The sequence below is a fragment of the Aspergillus homomorphus genome, assembly GCF_003184865.1.
Source record: "Aspergillus homomorphus CBS 101889 unplaced genomic scaffold BO97scaffold_25, whole genome shotgun sequence".
NCBI classification, from domain to species: domain Eukaryota; kingdom Fungi; phylum Ascomycota; class Eurotiomycetes; order Eurotiales; family Aspergillaceae; genus Aspergillus; species Aspergillus homomorphus.
Genome location: NW_020291911.1, coordinates 249,806 through 268,580, shown reverse-complemented (window position 1 = coordinate 268,580; position 18,775 = coordinate 249,806). Strand labels below are relative to the sequence as shown.

At 53.8% G+C, this 18,775-nt stretch overlaps 7 protein-coding genes across 7 annotated transcripts; 2 read left to right on the top strand and 5 right to left on the bottom strand.

The window, feature by feature from the left end:
• Positions 1-5: 5 nt before the first annotated feature.
• Positions 6-1,881, bottom strand: BO97DRAFT_425964 (MDR family MFS transporter; the record flags this gene model as incomplete). Its single annotated transcript, XM_025697105.1, has 3 exons — positions 6-653; positions 719-1,525; positions 1,594-1,881. The coding sequence occupies 3 exons, from the start codon at positions 1,879-1,881 to the stop codon at positions 6-8; spliced, it is 1,743 nt and encodes a 580-aa protein (XP_025550164.1).
• Positions 1,882-3,016: 1,135 nt separating this feature from the next.
• glkA (glucokinase glkA) lies at positions 3,017-5,039 on the bottom strand. The gene is made up of 2 exons (XM_025692817.1): positions 4,641-5,039; positions 3,017-4,553 (listed from the first exon to the last, which is right to left on the bottom strand). Exons 1-2 carry the CDS (start codon positions 4,821-4,823, stop codon positions 3,243-3,245), a joined length of 1,494 nt encoding a protein of 497 aa, XP_025550163.1. The 5' UTR covers positions 4,824-5,039; the 3' UTR covers positions 3,017-3,242.
• A 1,244-nt stretch (positions 5,040-6,283) lies between these two features.
• BO97DRAFT_393001 (Mic19 family protein) lies at positions 6,284-7,503 on the top strand. Its single transcript, XM_025693901.1, has 3 exons — positions 6,284-6,392; positions 6,668-6,725; positions 6,850-7,503. Exons 1-3 carry the CDS (start codon positions 6,334-6,336, stop codon positions 7,366-7,368), a joined length of 636 nt encoding a protein of 211 aa, XP_025550162.1. The 5' UTR covers positions 6,284-6,333; the 3' UTR covers positions 7,369-7,503.
• A 199-nt stretch (positions 7,504-7,702) lies between these two features.
• On the bottom strand, positions 7,703-10,862 carry BO97DRAFT_371402 (ribonuclease P/MRP protein subunit POP1). Its single transcript, XM_025692816.1, has 2 exons — positions 10,410-10,862; positions 7,703-10,279 (listed from the first exon to the last, which is right to left on the bottom strand). The coding sequence occupies exons 1-2, from the start codon at positions 10,782-10,784 to the stop codon at positions 7,922-7,924; spliced, it is 2,733 nt and encodes a 910-aa protein (XP_025550161.1). The 5' UTR covers positions 10,785-10,862; the 3' UTR covers positions 7,703-7,921.
• A 443-nt stretch (positions 10,863-11,305) lies between these two features.
• BO97DRAFT_444213 (peroxiredoxin family protein) lies at positions 11,306-12,336 on the bottom strand. The gene is made up of 4 exons (XM_025698436.1): positions 12,135-12,336; positions 11,736-12,012; positions 11,540-11,683; positions 11,306-11,484 (listed from the first exon to the last, which is right to left on the bottom strand). Exons 1-4 carry the CDS (start codon positions 12,182-12,184, stop codon positions 11,449-11,451), a joined length of 507 nt encoding a protein of 168 aa, XP_025550160.1. The 5' UTR covers positions 12,185-12,336; the 3' UTR covers positions 11,306-11,448.
• Positions 12,337-14,081: 1,745 nt separating this feature from the next.
• BO97DRAFT_435595 (alpha/beta hydrolase) lies at positions 14,082-16,415 on the bottom strand (the record flags this gene model as incomplete). Its single annotated transcript, XM_025697740.1, has 7 exons — positions 14,082-14,321; positions 14,397-14,457; positions 14,525-14,600; positions 14,677-14,893; positions 14,923-15,509; positions 15,595-16,132; positions 16,308-16,415. The coding sequence occupies 7 exons, from the start codon at positions 16,413-16,415 to the stop codon at positions 14,082-14,084; spliced, it is 1,827 nt and encodes a 608-aa protein (XP_025550159.1).
• A 650-nt stretch (positions 16,416-17,065) lies between these two features.
• On the top strand, positions 17,066-18,161 carry BO97DRAFT_392992 (nuclear transport factor 2 family protein). Its single transcript, XM_025693900.1, has 2 exons — positions 17,066-17,215; positions 17,652-18,161. The coding sequence occupies exons 1-2, from the start codon at positions 17,136-17,138 to the stop codon at positions 18,043-18,045; spliced, it is 474 nt and encodes a 157-aa protein (XP_025550158.1). The 5' UTR covers positions 17,066-17,135; the 3' UTR covers positions 18,046-18,161.
• The last annotated feature ends 614 nt before the right edge of the window (positions 18,162-18,775 follow it).

Sequence of the window (18,775 nt, the reverse complement as noted above, 5' to 3'; positions counted from 1 at the left end):
AATAATCATGCGGCCGCCGCGGGCTCGATCTTCCGCCCCTTGACCGAAATCCATTCGATGGGCAGCGCCCCCACCAGCGCCAGCGCCCCCATCGCCACGGCCACGTAGAAGGTCTGCATGATGGCCGAATTATACGCCTCCAAGGCCTGTGGCAGAGTGTCCGCCGGTACGACATGGCGTAGCATGGTTGCGCCGGCACTCACCACCTGGTGGACATTCAGGCCCGGAATATGCCCCAGGTTCTCGCGCAGCTTGTTCTGGAAGACGTTCTGGGCCACAGACACAAAGATCGCCCCGCCGAGCGTCTGCGTGAAAACGACAATGGCCGTTGCGCTGGGCACGTCCGCCGCGCTGAGCGAGGCCTGGCAGACCAGCATTGGTTGCTGTAAGCCGATCCCGGCCCCGATGCCAATGATGAGCTGGTATCCAATCCAATCGGCCGCGCCGGAGTCAGGCTCCAGGGTACTGAGCAAGCCACCGCCGATGGCCACGAATATCGGCGAAGCGAGCAGAAATGGCGTGTAGTATCCGAAGATCGAAATCAGAATACCGGCTACCATTGCAAAGACGACAACTCCCAGCAGCATGGGAAGATTCATGATGCCCGACTTGGTGGCCGACACGCCCTTGATCGCCTGGAACCATATTGGGAGCTATTTTTGCGAGTGAGTCAGTTGGATGTCCCTTCAGCAAGATAAACCGCAGGCACAGCACGTACATAGTAGACGAATGTGAAAAAAGAGCCACCCATGCAGAAAGTAAACACTGCCCCGCCCCAGACGTTGCGATTCCTGATCAGTCTTGGTGGGATGGTAGCCTTATCCTTTCCCCATATTTGTGTTCCGACGAATGCCAGCAGGAGTAGCCCAGAAAGAATGAACAATGCAATTAGGCGGCCATTATTCCATGCGTACATCGTACCTCCCCACTGTAGCGCTAGTAGCATGCAAATGACCCCCGGTAGAAAGAAGAAGGTGCCAGGAAGATCCAGCTGGGCGACTTGATCCTTGAGCCCGTGCGTACTTTTGACTGATCTGGGAGCCTTGAAGAACAGGACAATGAACAAGATCGTCAGTCCACCAATAGGAAGATTGATGTAGAAACACCACCGCCAGCTGAGGTGGTCGGTGAACGCACCCCCCATGAGCGGTCCGGCGACACTAGCCACACCATACATACCAGCAAGCGCGCCCGCGTAGACCGGTCTACGTTCCAGCGGTGCAGTCTGAGCGACAATGAGCATGGCCCCGGAGAAGAGACCGGCGGATCCCACCCCAGCAACGGCTCGTCCGATGATCAATGCCACCGAGTTGGGGGCTGTTGCACAGATCAAGGACCCAACCTCGAAGATGATAAGGGCAATCAGATAGACCCATTTGGTGGAGTAGAATGTGTACAGCTTGCCGAATATCAACGTGAGCGCACATGTTGTCAGGAGGTAGGCGCTGCCGTACCAGCCCACGTCGTCCAGAGAATGGAACTGATCGGTGATACGTGGGATGGCGGTGGCTAAGATCGTGTTGTCCTTGATATACGTCAACAGAGTTAAAGAAGATCGAGTTTGGCCGTTTGCCCCTCAGAGGCGAGACTCACCAAGGCAATACAGAAAAGGGAGATGGACAGCCCGATGAGGATCAGGGCAAGCTTCCAGGAAGTGGGATACTCTGTATCAGATCCAACAGACTGGTTACCGTTTCGTGAGCTTGTTGACTTAGATTCATTCAGTGGCACATGGATCTGGGAATGGGAGGATGCTCCACGCGACGAGCGGCCAGGGATACTCTCGCGATCAGTTGACGCTTTCCTGCTCGAAGCAGCCTTTCTCATTTCGCGTCTGTTGCGTGAAGGCGTCAACTCGATCGACGATGTTTGGCGAGACATGCTCTCTTTCCTAGAAGTCTGTCGCGCTCACTCACTCACACACACACACACTCTCTCTCTCTCTCTTTCACACGCACACCGATATCAGTCAAAACAAGTCACGATATCACCATCGATATACAGGTACCACTTGGTGGAACACACGGGTCTGAGCAGACAAAACGAGCCCACGCTTGTGCAGAAGGATAAGGGTGCCGTAGTGTTAAGGGTTGGATAGTGCTAGAGGGGGAAAGAAGGGGACAAGCTCAGCCCATACAAACAAGACAAAGACAATGTGTCCGAATGGAGTGGTAAGAAAAGGGCAAGGGCACAGATTCACTGCACTCACTCACCCAGTCCCCTCCAGGGCAGCAGCAGGCAAAAGGAAGACTTCCCCAATCTGGGTCGGGTTGTACCACCGGACCTTTTCCCTTCTCCTCCTCTCCCTGATGGCGTTTGTCGTCATCAAAAAGGAATTTCCAAATGTCCCACGGCCCAGAGCTGCAAATTGTCAGCGAGCACGACTGCAACCATGCTGACTGTGGTCGCCCCATCCCTGCTGCGTGCTCGTGTATCAATTTCCAAATGACTTGACTTCCTTTTCGTATGGTTTCGGACCAGATCATATCCATGGCTAGGAGACAGGCAAGGGATCGGGGGCTGAATGTATGCAGTGACAGGTAGGAATCAGACATGGTGTCACAGACTATGAAGAGTCATAAGGATAGCTTGCTTGCATTGGCACTCGCCCACTCGCGTTTCCTTTGTTGTTGCGTCTTGTGCTTTCGGACATTCGGGCGGATATCTACTTCCGCGGTCCGAGTCGAAGAGCATTCCCGGATGGAGGAGAAAGCCGGGAAGAGAAGGAAATGCTTATTGGAATTGTCACTCGCTGGGATAGGGTGAGTCTCCGAAGAGGCTCTCAACTCTTCGATAAGGAAAGGATTGAACAACACTACTGCATGTGGGCTTGATCGCAACATTTCCATCTGGACGAACATCCCTCCCCCCCCTCCACTCCAATCCATTGCAGCCTGATCAGCCGAGCAAGCCTCTCTCTACTGAGGACCATATGATAACGAAAGAGGGTAGACCTTATTTGTTATTCCCAACCGAGTAGACCTAGGATATATTCACAAGATGTGCCAATCAAAAAGCTGTGCAACGCCGTAAAACATGATAGTGTATCCAGCACCCTCCCTTCATCGCAGCCGCTCTTTCAACACCTGATCCATGCGGAATTCAGCCAGTCAGTCCCCTTGCGGGTTGTCCGAGTCCAGACTCGGCGTCAACTGCCTGATACCCTAGTAAAAGGCCGCTCAATCCAACAAAACATTTGAAGCAACATTGAAAACCATCAAGCAACACCAGATCCTCCCCCATTACTGGCCGCGCAGGCCGCTTGTCTTGGGCTTTTTGGCATCCTCTCTGCCGGCAACCAAAGCGATCAAAGCAGCACCTACACCACTGCCATCCTTGGAGATACCAATGCGGATCTTCTTGTTACCAGCCTCACCAATCTCAGGAACCTCACGGAGGGCATCCCGCATGTGACCCTCGAAGTTGGGGTAGAACTCAACCAGACTGCCATCCACACCAATATCGACCAGATCCTCAGACTGCAGCTTGCCAGTGGAGTGGAGAACAGCCGCCAGAGGCACGGCAGCCAGACGGGCCGCACGCTTACCAATAGCGTGTACCACAGTCTGGATGGCTTTGCAATCGTCGTTGCTAGGGTTCTCGATCTTCAAGTGATCCTTGAGGGCCGTCTTGATCTGATCCAGGTTCTCAGTCTTGTCGGCCTCCACCAAGCTCAACAAACTAGTGTCAATGCCCCACTGGCGATGGAGGGAAGACTCCTTGGGAATAGATGCGCCGGACTTGAGGAAGCCCAACGACTCGTTACGGTGCATGTCCAGCATGACACGGCGGAGGATCTCACCCAGGAACATACCAGAGACACGCTTCTCGAACATCTGCACGCCAGGGTTGTTGCTGTCCGCATCGAGTTGCTGGTCATAGATGGTGTTGGGAAGGACACTCAGGTGGTTGTCGAAGCTACCCCACTCCGCGTTGATGATCATCTCACCAGTAGACTTATCGTATGTCGAGTGTTCGATGGTCTGCATCTTAGTGATGCGGTCCAGCTTCTCGACATAGGCACCGTTGGTGCCCGTGCCGAAGATGGCGCCCAGGAAAGTGCCCGTGGCACCGGGAGAAGTGTAGGAGCGAGCCATCAAGGTTCCCACAGTGTCGTTAACCAGGGCGGCAACACGCACGGGGAGGTCCAGCTCATCAATGGCGTTTTGAAGCAACGCGCAGACATCTTGACCCACAGCGTCAGGGATGTCGAAGCCCTTAGTCCACCGGATCAAGGTACCCTTGTTGATGCCCAGCTGACGAACGGGGAAACTGAAGGTGAAACCCAGGTCGAACAGGTCCTCCTCGCAGTTGTCCTTCTTCTGATTGCGGCGTCGGATGTGTGCTTCAAAGTGTTCGTTGTGGTGAATGCGCAGGAAAGACTCGATCTGACGCGCCAAGAACAAGAAAAGATCCTTGGAGGTGCCGGACGACATGGTCTCGCGAGGAATCATGATCTTAGACTGGGTCAAGGAGAAAGTGGTATCTCCATGGAGGTCAATGGAGCACACGCGGAAGTTGGTGCCGCCAAGATCTACAGCCAAATACAATCCCTGTCATGTCTCTGGTCAGCTGCTGTGGTCCGGGTTCATCCGGGTGGTGGGAGGGAGGGAGGTCTCAGAGCCGTCTTGTTATCTTACCTTTTCTGTGCCATTGGGTACGGAGGTGACGAATGTTGGGATCTGGCTCAGGGTGGTGTGCTCCTGCGACAAGCCCTCGTCCATCTCGCGCACATATTCTGTTACACCGCGACGCACCTCGTCAGCGGGGTAGTCAAACTGGCTGGCAATCCGCACAGCTTCTTGGAGTAGTTGGGAAGACATGATGATAGGCCGGGTGTGTGTAAGGAGGAGAAAAGAGTAGAGAAGAGAGTCCGTCGTGGGAATGAGGAGGACAAAGAAAGGGGAGAGAAGTCCCGGAGAGAGTTAGTTTGTAGGAGGGGGAAGAGGCCGGGGGAGGGGAAAGTTGTAGGCCGGAAGAGGAAATAAGATTGTGGAGAGAGATAGAAGTAGAGAGGTTGAAGGGGAAGATGGATAGATGAAGGAAGATTTTCTGGAGGAAAAAGGTGGAGAGAAAGAAAGGGCAACAGGAAGATAATAAACGAAACGAGGAAACAGCAGACGTGCGAGGAAGAGAATAATACGGAATACGGAGAGTAATGATGATACTATCCCATTTTCATGGCGGGGTCGATGAGGTCAGTCCGCCGCGGGGCGCAAAAAATCTCCCCCCCAAAACCAACGAGAAGGCCGGGTTCGCCGGTCATTGCCATTGCCTGTCCTTCCCGAGTCTCATTCCCGATGCTTACGGTATTCAGTATTCCATTATCCAACAATTCTATAGACTAACTACTCTAAGCCTGGTAGCGAGCAAATGTCCGAATTCCATGACGTACTGAAACCACCAGTGCTGGGAGGAGGATTGGGTCGTCCTTCACCGGTGAGCGCAAAAGAGGTTTAGTAGGGAAGGAAATGGAAGAGACCTGATGGAGAAGATGAGGCCTTTCTGCCAAGATGGTCTCACTATTATTCGGTATCACTCAGGTATTCCTCGGATCTTGCGTAATTTTCCCCTGATGAGAAACATGTGGCCTCCCACATCTCCAGATATGCCTCTGATCTGGGGCATGGAGAGAGAAAGAAGAACTACGGAGTACCATGCAGCGAAGGATCGGTCCCCCCTGAGGCTGTCAAAACGACACTGTCGATCGTGTCAGCTGCATCTCGATGATCATCAGGACCCTTAGACAGGAGACGTAACCTTAAAGGATATTGTTCCGGGAATGATGGTAGCAGGTAGGAAGTAGTAGGGAGTAAGTAAGTAGGTAGCGTCACACTGCGACCTCTGCTGGTGCCACTCACTGCATCAATCCGATTGTGCCAAAAGAGAACTTGCCATCAGGACGAATGGATCAGGCGACTTCGAATCCGTGACAAATACAGTATAGCACGAGATCAGGCAAACTTAGGCACCAAGATCCGAGGCATCAGGGCAGAGATCCCGATCATTGACATGACACCCCAGTCACTCAGGCATCAGAGGATCTGAGGCACCCAGGCACCCAGGCACCCAGGCACTACAATGCTCAGGCACTCAACTTACCTCACTGACTAAGGGCACGTGACCATTCCCCGGCGGAAGTCGGCTGAGAGCGAAGAAGCATCAAGATGCAATCCCCTCCGCCGCCAGTGGAATTGTCCTCGACCCGTGCATTTTAGCGGCCACTCCTTGCCCTTCTTTCTCTTGAACGTGCCATCGGTCCGCTTGTGGTTGAAGGAACATCATCCCTTTTAACGAAAAACCGCACACACAACCCTCTCAATTCATCACATCATGGGCGCCGGCAGCTCCAAGCCCGAGGCTTCGGCCGGCTCGAAACACGTTTTCACGAGGTATGTAGTCAGTGCAGTGATGTCTCTAACGCACATGATATCCCCTATGTATCCTTAGATGAGCCTATGCTTGACGAAGCGCATAAGCCGGAATTGCGCGGCCAATGGGTCGGGGAACAACAGCCCATGACCGTCGTCATCACCTGTATCCCGGATTCCACTCAACTTAAGCAAAGCTATTATCCCACCCCCCATCCACCCAGCAAGACCGATTGCGCCTACCACTAAAAGACAAAGAGGTACACATCAAGCTAACAATACCTACCCATATGCAGCAACTCTCCCGTCCAGTTCTCCTCCAACCTAGTTGAGTCCCTTCAGAGCAACACCGAGGTGCGTACCACCGACTCAAAACCCACCCCAACCCCATTATCACACCACACCACACCACACCACACCACACCACACCACATCACAACCAAACCATACCTAACCCGCAGCAACTAAAAAAAAACAGACCGATTCCTCCCGTGCCAGAGCCCTCGAACTGCAGATCCAAGAGCGCGTCTCGGAAGAACTGGAGCGTCTCCGCGCCCGCGAACAGCAAACCCTCGCCGAGATCGAGAAGCGCCTCGCCGAAGTCAAAGATAGCGCCTCCTCCACATCAGCCTCCACTTCTTCGTCCTCCTCCCCCAACATCGCCTATCCTCCCGGCTCCCTGAACCTGGACGCGCCGCGCATCCCCTTCGCCGGCCGCGAAGCGACGCCCGCCCCGGCGCCCGAGAACCAGAAGCCGATCAACCTGGACGTGTCGCGCGACTCGGTGAACTCAGAGATCGAGGAGCTGCGCGCCCGGCTCGAGGGCCGGCGGCGGTTGGCGCAGCTGGACGAGGGCGTCGAGAAGGCCAAGGCCGATGTCGTTGGTTGCCTGCGGTTGAATGACCGGCGGCCGTTGAACTGCTGGAAGGAGGTCGAGAGCTTCAAGCGCGAGGTCGCTAAGATGGAGGAGGCGTTTGTGGATCGGATTGTGGGTTGAGAGGGATGCTTTCGTGGTTCAAAGAGAAACGAGTCAAAAAAACTCCGGGCTTGGGGGATTTGGGGGCCCGATGTTATAGTGGCCTGATCAAGGGAATCTTGGGCTTGCGTGTACGTGTGTAGAGAGAGAGGAGTGTTAGTGTGTGTGTGTGTGTGTATTGTTAGCTATGTTGATTCTTATGAATAGATCCGATTTGTGCTTTTCTTTCATATCATGTGTCTGTGTATATGGCAGTAGATTTGGGTTTCCTCACTGCTTTTTTTTTGGCTTACCTGAGCAATCAGACGTCAAGATCTTGACAGAGTGCAGACCACAGCAATAGCATATATAGTACATCGAAGAGAACTCAACCCAAGAAACTACGCACCAGGTAAGGTAATCCAACCCATCCATCATCGCCTCGAAATATCATGCAAAATCATCAACCATGTCAATCATCTCACTCTATAAAATCAGTCCACTTATTTACTGGGGTATCATGAAACACCGAATCCCACTCCTCACTAACAACCATGACCGCATGCATATCTTGAGCAAGCACAGTAAATCCCAGCTAGACAAGCTCCCAATACCCCAGCCGTCCAACCAGCTCACCCGCAGACCGAACAATGCACATATTCTTCTTCCCCTGCACCTTCTCCTTGCTCGGAGTCGTGCTCTTCCGAACCTTGACCACCTGGATAGATCCGATGCCCGTTCCCTTGCCTTCCGCGAGGTTGTAGTTGCCCGTCGTAATGAACCCGATCAGATCGGCCTCAGAAGGCAGCGGGAGATGTTCCTGACGAGCATCCTTATCGGCGCTGGGAGTGAGCAGGGACGCGGCGAGGCGCTGCTGGACGTCCTCAGCGGTAGCGATGCGGGAATCTTTTTCTTGCTCAGGCTTTTTCGATGCCAGGGAGACCCAGCGTCGTTTGAGATCTGGGTCGTTGGAAGGGAGACGGTAGATCCGGGCTCGAGGCGTTGGGGTGCCACGGCTGACGAGGGAGATGCGGACTGTGGCGAGCGCGGCATTATCGACTTTCATCGAGGAATCGCTCAGAGCCCGCAAGGCCTGGGATGAGGAGAGTTGGTGGATGTTTAGTGGCGGTTGGTCATCGGCTGTGGCTGTTGTTGTAGTAGTACTAGCCCCAGCAGCATCCTCTATGAATGTATCTGCCTGCTTGGCTTTCGTTTGTGCATCCTCGTCCTTCGCTGGGCCCTGGACGAGTCTCTCCCAGTCGCAGGCCCAACCTCTACCGATTTCGCCCTTCTGGCCGTTGCGGAGATCCAGGCTGTCGAATTCGACTCGGCGCCCCTTCGGCCGTCGCTCCCACGCCTTCTTCGCCTCATCTCGCTCGCGTAGACCCCACTCCCACCCGGCACGGGTTCCAGGGAAGTCACCGGGGAACCAGGGGCCTCCGGATTCAAAAGCCAGCTGTTGCTGCTCCTTGAGGCCTCCGAATCGGGGGATGCCTCCGCTTGACAACGGGTAGTACATCAGACTGTACCAGAAGGGGAGCACACACTTCCACGGAAGCAGCACGGTCCAGCTTCCCGGACCGTTGTTATCCTTAGACTGCACAGGCGATCGACACGCCAGGACGATGACAGGGATCTCTGGATCTGTATCCTTTGTAGGGGGCGTGATTCCCGGTCCAGCTGCTGAGCGTCGCCGGTTGATGGCTTTCTGACTCGGCATTTGACGCACGGCGGCCAGACGTGCGCGACGATCGAAAAGAGCCGGGGCAGTCTGGGTATCATCCGGATGCCAAGTCGAGAGTAGAACAGCCAAATTCTGCATCTCACTCTCGGAAGTTGGTGGCTTCAATGTCTTCGGAGGGTGGCTCAACCGGGGGTCAGAGACGGAAAAAGCGAGTAGCGCATCCCTCGGTAAAGAGGCAGCATTAGAAACGCCCAACAAGGAGCCCCAGGTAACTTCTGGACTCTTCACTGCGAATGACTTCCCACCAGCGACGACCGGCTTCAGGGACGCGATCAACGCCTCCATTGAGCCCGGCCCCGTGATTTCGATACTACCAATTTCGAATCGGAGGTCCTCGACCATGACCGGCGGGTTCATCTGTTTCGAGATCGCCAGCACCTCGTTCCACAGCTGCAGGAAAGCCGACGGATGAACGCGAATCCAGAGTTTCTTGCGCTGTTGCTGCTTCTTGCTCTTCTTCCGCTGCTCAGCATCAACATCCAACATGTCCACATCCCCATCACCACCCACCTCAGCCGCAGCAGCACACCACACCAGCATAACCTCCGCAATCGGCTTCCTCCTCTTACCCTCTGTATCCCCCGTCGCGGCCTCAAATACCCAACTCCTCAGGCCCCTCTTCCCCTCCCTCCACTTCCGGCCCCTAACCCCCCAGGCCTGCACACCATCATCACCCCCCGCAACGCCAACCCCCAACCTTTTCAAAACAGCCTCCACGCCCGCCCCGGTCCCCTCCAACTGCACCGTAGCCATATAGCTCATATCCCACGCCACACAGCCCCTAGTACCCCTCGCGCGATGCGTCGGCCGATAACTCTTCTCGGTAGGCGACAACGGCACCGCAAACCGCCACAACGGATCCAGGGAAGTGGTCATCTTTGCGCGCTTGGCATGGAACATATGGGTGGGCAACCAGGTCTTGCAGCGCTGGCGCTTGCGGTAGCGGGCCTCGGGCGGCAGCGGCCGGGAGAGGCGATTCTTCTTGATCTTGGGCACGCGCGGCGCGATCTCATACGCATGGCTCCCTCCGCCCTCGTTTTCAAGCTGAGTTCTCAACTCCCGGGCCCGCAGGGTCCGACGCAGGGCCCGTTTGGCTTTCGTCCGGGCGTTCAGCCCTTGTAGCCGGCGCGCAGTCTCGAGGCGGATCCGCATCTGTTCGGTGGGTTTTCGGGTCCGTGAGCTTACGGTGGGCGTGTTGTCTTCTATCATCTACCCCCGGGAAAGAGACAACAGGTTAATAAAAAATGGACATCACTCCCAGGAGCAAGAACAAAAGATTCATCACCCAAAACAACACACATCGCACAATACTGAGAGAAGCTGGGAAGGGGGTAAATACCTCTCTCCGCGCCCTCGCCCTCAACCGTCTCGGCACCCTCTTCACATTATGACTCGCCGTCCGCCGGCGCAATGACCGCGGCACCTTCTGGAAGGCCCGGCTTGTCAAAGCCGCCCGCGACCGCTGCATGCCGGCCTCTAGCGCGCGGATCTCGAACTCCCGCGCTTCGACGTAGGCGGCCGCGTCCAGCTCGCCCGAGAGCGACAGGGCCGCGTCGGAGGTCTGCACGGCCAGGGTGCGGGCGTCGAAGGTTTTGGCGCGCTTGCGGGCGGCGGCGGCTGAGGCGAATCCTCCATTCTTATAGCTGCTGTTGCTGCTGCTGGTGTTCCCCGCCGCTGGGAAGGCACGCTTCTTCGAGGGCGGGTTGGAGGCCATTGGTGGCCGCTGTATGGATCAGAGGTCTTGTAAGGATAATAAGTAAAAGGGGTAGAGAGAGAGGGAAAGAAACAAAATGAGGTGCGGGGAAGATGAAAGGTAAGGTGGTGGTTGACTGCAGTAATTGAAGCTTTTTTTGTGGTCGCTCTCTCCGCCTCTCTAATCCCTGTCTGCTATGTAATAATGAAATGGAAAGGTTTAGCGTCGTCACGCTCCCGCCGGCCGAACAGCCACACACAAAAAGGCACGCACCAATGACAGCCAGTGGAGGGGCTTATGCTCAAATTGCTTAATCTAGACGCTTGGGATGGGTTCAATTGGGGCTGTAGATCATTCCAGGCTAATTGTTTGCTTAAATGCTTACAGCTACAGTTCCATCCCTGAATCTTGTCTGTAGACCGGTCTGTCTGAAATTCTTGACTGGTTAGACCACGCCTTCGACGTCGACGATTCAATACTCCTGACATCATCAGTCAATTGCTGTTTACAATGGATCAGGTTTTATTTCATAGCATCGTAATGCGTTGAATTTCTTCAACTATCTAGTGGGAAGTCTAGCTCTAACATGACTTTTCTATTACCTCTTTTCCAGGTCATTATCCCACCAGCTAAAGGTCAACGCCATCTATCAAGCCCATGCAACCTCTATGATTCGTTGGTGCATTTACAGGTTCTTGAGGATGGTCTCGGCGCTCGAGAACTGCAGATGAACGTTAGTACTAATTCAATCTCACCAAACAGTAAGCTCAACATACCTCGAGGTGGTTCTTAGCGGGCTCGCGCTTAGCGTAGGTGACCTTGCCGTGGTCGAGGATGATGGCGTAGCGGCCAGTGCGGCCCTCCTCATCAGCCCAGCCGATGCTCTTGGAGAAACGAGCCTCGGGGTCGGAAAGGAAGAGCTGTGATCTCATTAGTCATTGAATCAGATTAATGGGAACCAATGAAACGTACGATGTCATCACCGGTGACGTTGTTGGCCTTGCCCCAGGCGCTCATAACGTAGGCATCGTTGTAGGCGAGGACGGCAACGACGTCGACACCCTTGGCGCGGAGCTCGGGGAGCTTCTCAACGTACTCGGGGACGTGGCGAGCAGAGCAGACGGGAGTGAAAGCACCGGGGAGAGCGAAGAGGACGACCTTCTTGTCGGCCCACTCCTTGGAGGCGTGATAGTTGATGGGGATACCGCAAGCCTGGATGTCACCCTTCTCCTCAGTCCAGGGGATGTAGCTATCAAGAAGAGGCGAGTTAGTGGGAATGTTGCCAGGTTAAGAAGCAAGGCATAAAAGGCTGCCGGATATTGTCGGAACACGCAAGGGAAGGAAGATGATGCTGAAGTAGAATGAACTTACGAGAAGACGACGTCGGAGGGGAAGCTGTCACCGGGGTTGAGGCCAGACATTGTGATGGATTGTTTGTTTGTGTTGGTGGTGAGTGTTTGTGAAGAAGAGTGAAGTGAGATAGTTGTGGATGAATTGAGAGAAGTGGGATGGAGAATGGTTTATATACGTAAGAGAAAAGAGAGAGAGAGAGAGAAGGAACCGGATGGATGGGGGAGCCCGTGGCGGGTTAATATATGTGGGAATGATGGGTGGATGGCTTTAGGGATGGTTCCTGTCGGAAGGCGCGCCTGTTGGCAGGCCAGCGAATTAACGCGGCGACGGGCCGTCTAAGGCGCCATAAGGTGATCCGAAGCAGAAAGATACCGAATCAATTGGATCATTGGAGGGATGGAGTTGAGAGGGAAGTGTATTATCAAGAAGACCGCCCGAGACTGAGACTGAGAGAGCCCCGCCAATTGTCCCCCCCCCACCTCTCTCTCCTCTCCACCGCCGATATCTCTACTATCTAGACCGCCGCCGGTGACAAATCCACCTCCGTCCTCTTTGCATCGTCATTGTCTAGATCGGGATGCTGATTGATAACACTCAATTTTGTGTTCAGAGGTTCTAGTCCTCGTTATATCATGACTCAGCTGGCTTTTGTGCTCATGTCATCGCCGTATGCTTGTTCCATCCATACCTGGAGTCTCGAGCGCGTTGCATACCACAATCGGTAAGCAAGGCTAATTGCAGTGACGCGGAACTTATTCCCTTACTCGGACCTCTAACACAATCCCAGGGCTGAATTCCAGATGCAGGTACAGCAGTGTATACGGCTTCAGTCACTTCCTCAGGCCATACCGGTTCCTCGGACATCGCCTTGAAGATCAATGGCTCCCACCGGCTCAGCCTCCAAACGATTACTTCTCAGACCGTATCTCATACCCACTCATCATATATTCGCTACCGACAGACTCACCACAAGACTACAATTCTCCTCCCTCTCGAAAAACACGGCATTGCTTCTTCATTGATACTATCCATCGCCTACCTCAAGTACTGCAACTACACAGGCCCCGGTCTGCAGCTGAGCCCGTGAAACGATCCCACTACTACCGAGCAAGAAGCCTCATTGGCGGAGCAGCACAAATGGCGATGACTGTGGGTCTCCGAGGTAAATCTCAACCCAATTAAATGTCCACGGCTTTTGCTCGCAGGGATGGAATCTTCTACTCAATCTCCCATTCACGCCAAGCCCCGCCACTACGTAACCAACTTGGAACCCGAGAACCTTGGTGCTTGGTTTTCCCTTCCCGCCGCACTATTCGGGCAAAGCACCCCTGGTTCCGAGGCAGTGCTTAACATGTTTGATGGCATCCCGGAAGTTAGGAATCGTTACCGTGGGTATCAAGCACACCCTCTGCCATACTCGCCACGAAGGAATCAATTTTTTCAGATGTGAGCCAAAGGTACAATCTGATAAGATTTTTGCTGTTGGCCACAACGGCAAATCTCGGATGCTTATGCAATCCTAAGGTATGTAGACTTGAATCAAGGTCAGTCCTTGTAGATCCCAGTATCTGAGGCTCAGTGTCTTGGGCTTCGGTCTTGACTTCCAGGCCAATCGCCAGGATTATCCAAGACAGGCCCAGTCCGGGGCAACACCGTCGTCTCCACTATGATTATACAGCATCTGGATTCTAGAAGGAAGTGAAGTCGCGTCCGATGCAACCAGGGACTGATCTACACGTGCCTACGCGCAGGATACAAGATCAATGAGACTATGTCTAGACGCTGAAATTGAGGGTAGGGGTACGCGGGTGTCACTTGTGTTCTTGTCAGAGGTTTGATTATCATCTACCTTGACACAGAGACATGATTAGCAGCCATGATTGATGAGCACATGGTCAGAAGGAAGTAAAACTTTACCAGCGGTTCTGCAGACATGGCATGCGCTATGTCAATCCGGCCACAAGCTCAAAAGAACCCACGCATTGGACTTTTCTGGGCAAAGCCCTCATCGTGCGCCAGCGATCGCAGAGCAGACATCAAAGCAAGATCGGCAGCTGGCAGACTGCTGCGTCGCTGAAGACCAGGGACATGGAAAGGCTTTTCATCCACCTCACAAACCTTCCCATGCCTAGGGAGGTCGCCAGCTTGGAAGTATTCTCGAGTCACCTTGCCCGTGCACAAGGACGGGCCGCTCAAACTACAATGCTGCAGTGTATTGATTCAGTATCAGTGTGTATAGTCACTGTAGACTGTGGCAAAACCGCGTGGTACAGCACTTACTCCCACTGAATTTTGTTGCAGTACAGCCGACCCGGGAAACCGTTCTGCCATCGTGATTGCACTGCGGTGGGCTTCATTAGATCTTGCAATTCCTGGTGGGGACTCGAAAAAAATAGTGGCTAACTGACTTTCGAAGAGGCGTGACAGGATCGTAGGCGTTTCCGACAAACGACACCGGATAAGATGTGCTGCCGGCAATTGGACCTTGGAGTATCATGCGTCCATAGTCAGCGTTTGATACATGATCTTAAGACTTATCGAATCATGACTTACCCTCAACCCTCAAACCGCCATTTTGGCCTTGCCTTCCATTGAATACAGCTGAAGCGAATTTCAGTCCAACTATCTCCCAAGGTCTCACTCTGATTCTGCAACGTATGCCAGTAGCTTCTGAGCCCATCCTTGGATGTTTTACCGATATCCGTCATGTCCGAGCATAGAATGCTCGTCTGCGCGTCGTCGCGATTCTCACCTGGAACTACACACGGCTTGGGACCCTTTGAACCACATGGCTGCGTGTGGTGACTCCCCCCTGTGCTTGATACTTGTAATCCGCAAACGCAGAACCATTCCTCTGTTCGAGGTCCGTCAAAAGTCGAGCCACCTGCTCGAATGACTCCATGGGCGTATAGACAGCATTTAACACTAGAGTTTTGACATCGCTATAGGTTGTAACGTCCGGGCCCCGCTCCCCCGACGCCGGGGCTGAGACAGGGTCCGACTTGAGCGTCGCCAGAAGCTTCGCATAGCGGCCCATAGCCTCTGTTACGTCCTCACCCTTCCGAGCAAAAGGGCAGACAATTGGTCCTACAGCCGAGCAGAGCTCAAAGAAAGACCGCCAAGCCGCGTCCGCGTCCTGCAGGTTCGTGAGCCAGGCGCCCGCGTAGTAATCATCGGCGTCGCACACGCCATCAATCACGGCCCGCTTGATGCGATGGGGCTGCATCGCGGCAAACGTGGCGCCCAGGGCCGTTCCGTACGAGATTCCCCAGTACTGCAGCTGCTCATGGCCCGGCACCCAGCGGTTGCGCAGGCGGATGGCCTCCACCGCGTCGCTGTCCACCCGCGAGCCCCATTTGCGCGCATTGGCAAGGATCCGATCCGTTTCACGCTCTCGCCACTGGCCATGCTGTTCAAGAAGTTCGACCATATCCGCCACCAAGGGTGGGGGTGTTCATGAACCGTCCGATCCATGTACCGCCGGCCTCCTCCATCCCATCACCTGTACTTTGCAGCTGAGTGCAGGTGAGCCCCAGGGCCTCGTGGCGCGCCCAGTGAGTGTCAAAGGCGCCCTCAGAGCTGCCGAGAATACCTTCCGCCTCCGTCTGCAGCTTCCACGCTTGCCGCGCGGCCGTATCCCGAAAACAGGAGAAGACGGGCGTGGTGTTGTTGATTCCCCGGGGATTGAAGCTGACGATATCAAAGTACTTGGGCCCTGCATTACGGCTCTCTTCTGGTTCATTCGGCGCCTGTGCAGAGTCCACCGCGGTCTGAATGTATTTCCCTCTGTTGAGAACCATGGCGACTTCCGAGTTCCCCGGGCCGCCGGGATTTAAGAAGACTGGACCCCCGTATCTTGGATCGGTGACTGGCACTTTGTCGGGGAGTTTCGTTACTGCGAGTGCGATTTTTGCTCCTTGACCGTCGGTGCGGTTCCAGTCCATGGGGAGTTCCAAGCGGGCGCATTGGTAGCCGTCGAAACATGGGTGGTATATGAGCTGTTCGGTGGGTGTAATCTGAATAGACCGTCACAAGCTGTCCCGGCGATCAGGCATGCATGGTTTATACCTGATTCCATGCGGAAGTAGAGCCTTCGTTTTAACGGGGCTGTTCATGTCGCTTAGCGTAGCGAGATCTAGGAAGATCCGGACGAAGCTGAGAAAGGGCCACGGCCCCGACTAGCAGAAATACGACGGCATGGATGGCCCGTTTTATGGATTGCGGGCGGCGAGGTGGCGATGATGGATCTGGTGACTGGGGAAGGGGGGTGTAGTCGTGTATTTTCCACGAAGGGGGCATCACGGATACATGCAAAACCGACTAAAGTATATCAACAAATGTATTGTGGAGGATGAATCTTGTCTGTCTGGATATCCTGACGCTCTTCTGCTGACAAAAGGTGATATATATGCCAGCCGTGAGGGGTGCTTGCTCCCATGTGCTAGTAGTCAATACTTGCAGTTAATCCATGCATGCAGGCAGCAGTCCGATGTGGTTTTCGGGCTCTTCTTGATCACTGCTTGATTTCAGCGCTCTGGTCTAACCTAAGCGAAACCAGTAGGTCGGTCTGTACTCCATAAGGGTTGGTTGTGGTCAAAATTTCGATGGAACTGTTACATGTCAACGATGAGCTTGGAGATGATTTATTGTGTTTGCGCTGCATCGGGAATATATATCTAACGCTGCCAAATGACTCAAAGGCAAGAACTGAATGGCAACTTGAAATACTAGTAAACCATACTGCAACATACAATACCTCTCTCAGAAGCAAACCGGCTATGTCATTCTATCTTCCAAAGCTCGCAGTTTGACTAGTGATTATGCTAGCTCGCAACTAAAATTTGATATCCAATACTGTGAAACATAAGCCGGTGTAGTATAAACACGTGACCAGGAATAGTGTCAGCGTGAGTCAATCTCAACAACCAACTATACGTAACACATCAAAGGCTGCCTGCTACAATTCTCATTATCTACCAACCTAGTAGAGACCCCTCATCAAATTACTTTGAATTCACAATGGCCGACATCAAGCCGCCCTTTACGGAAGAATCGGCACGGAAGAAGGTCAAAGCAGCCCAGAACCTGTGGAATACTCAGTGAGTTGGCCCGGATTGTTTATCGCTCTGATATGCCATGATTTCATCTCGTTTTCGTGTCTACCTGTTTGAAATTCATCGAGTTCGAGTTCGACACGTACCTCAATTTCACCTTCTGGCAGGAATAGCCATTAGTGAGACTTAGTGCTGGCATGGAGGAGTCAGACATCATCATGCATACACATTTGCCCCCCCCCTTGCTTGCAAGAATTGAGATGGTCCCCCTCTCCCTATCTGCAGCACGCCGCCTCGTGCGCATCCTGCCCCCTTGACCATTCGATGGATTTGCACTAGGGACTTGCACCTCGATACTCTGTTTAAGTGATCGTCTTCTGGAGGCGAATTTGATATACCATGTTCAACATCATAATCTGCAACTTCCTTTGGCGCTGAATATACACGCGACATAGTCCATAACTCACAAGTATTGATCCAGGGACCCCGTCCGCGTGGCACAGGCCTACACGCCGACTTGTATCTGGCGCAACCGCACCTCATTCTTCGCCGGAACAGAAGGCATAGTCGAGTTCCTGACCGCGAAATGGAAGCGCGAGAAGAACTACCGCCTGCGGAAGGAGCTGTTCTCCTTCACGGACAACAGGATCGCCGTGCAGTTCTGGTACGAGTTCCAGGACGTCGAAGACGGACTGCGCTGGAAGCGCTGCTACGGGCTGGAGGACTGGACGTTCGACCGCGAGACGGGCAAGATGTCCAAGCGCATGATGAGTGGGAATGATGTGCTGATTGGACCCGACGGGAATGGCGAAGGGAGGTGGTTTGTGGATGGGCTAGATGTCGAAGAGGCGGAAATCGGGGAAGAGCATTGGTGATTTCAGCGCCAGGCTCCCACCACAGAGCAGAGCTGGTGATATCGTTATGACTTCCTATAGTGTAATTGACGCACGCACGGACTTGATAGGCACGATATCTCCGTGTCCGCAGCCGGTATTGCATGCGAGGCTGTTTAATTGGAGCTGTCAATCGGCTTTACTCCGTCCCTCCTCCGAGACTCTGCAATGGGTTCACCCCTAGCAGATTTGGCGGATGTTTGTTTCAATGTGTGCAGTAGAGGCTCGGCTGTATGAGGAAAGGACGGTTATCCGAAAGCGCATTACCCCTCATCTCGACGTAGTTTCGACGGTGCATCTCTCTTGCTCTTTACACTTGTAAGCTTCGTGGCGGCATAGTCAAGGAGGTAAGCGAGAGAAACGGGTTTCTTGCCGGTATGTATCTTGTTGTGGTCATCCAATCGTGCGTCGCTACCCCTGGTTTTGGGGCACGAAGGGAGGAATGCGCAAAGGCGCCAACAGACCAGAGCAGCGCCAAAGTAAATTCTTCAACTTTTTCTCTTTCCACAGCGAGTTCTCTCGCAAAGAAAAAGCAGCGAGAATATGGGTGAGTATTGGGTCTGGCTTGCCATGGTGAGCCTTACCACCGATAAAGATTCAACAGCACACCGCGCGAACAAGTCAATGTAGATCAGGACTGAATACACCAGGCAACACCATCACGATTGACACCATATGCTGCCCGAGGGTTTCTGTAGTCTCTTCAGCTAAG

Bases quoted from the DNA above. Each gene is read 5' to 3' on its own strand.
- BO97DRAFT_392992 (XM_025693900.1), top strand. From the start codon at position 17,136: ATGGCCGACATCAAGCCGCCCTTTACGGAAGAATCGGCACGGAAGAAG. The intron at 17,216-17,651 runs GTGAGTTGGCCC...GTATTGATCCAG, and splicing joins CAGAACCTGTGGAATACTCA to GGACCCCGTCCGCGTGGCAC.
- glkA (XM_025692817.1), bottom strand. From the start codon at position 4,823: ATGTCTTCCCAACTACTCCAAGAAGCTGTGCGGATTGCCAGCCAGTTT. The intron at 4,554-4,640 runs GTAAGATAACAA...GAGACATGACAG, and splicing joins TACCCAATGGCACAGAAAAG to GGATTGTATTTGGCTGTAGA.
- BO97DRAFT_444213 (XM_025698436.1), bottom strand. From the start codon at position 12,184: ATGTCTGGCCTCAACCCCGGTGACAGCTTCCCCTCCGACGTCGTCTTC. The intron at 12,013-12,134 runs GTAAGTTCATTC...TCTTCTTGATAG, and splicing joins CCCTCCGACGTCGTCTTCTC to CTACATCCCCTGGACTGAGG. The intron at 11,684-11,735 runs GTACGTTTCATT...ATGAGATCACAG, and splicing joins ACGTCACCGGTGATGACATC to CTCTTCCTTTCCGACCCCGA.
- BO97DRAFT_393001 (XM_025693901.1), top strand. From the start codon at position 6,334: ATGGGCGCCGGCAGCTCCAAGCCCGAGGCTTCGGCCGGCTCGAAACAC. The intron at 6,393-6,667 runs GTATGTAGTCAG...ACCCATATGCAG, and splicing joins TCGAAACACGTTTTCACGAG to CAACTCTCCCGTCCAGTTCT. The intron at 6,726-6,849 runs GTGCGTACCACC...AAAAAAAAACAG, and splicing joins CCCTTCAGAGCAACACCGAG to ACCGATTCCTCCCGTGCCAG.
- BO97DRAFT_371402 (XM_025692816.1), bottom strand. From the start codon at position 10,784: ATGGCCTCCAACCCGCCCTCGAAGAAGCGTGCCTTCCCAGCGGCGGGG. The intron at 10,280-10,409 runs GTATTTACCCCC...TCCCGGGGGTAG, and splicing joins GGGCGAGGGCGCGGAGAGAG to ATGATAGAAGACAACACGCC.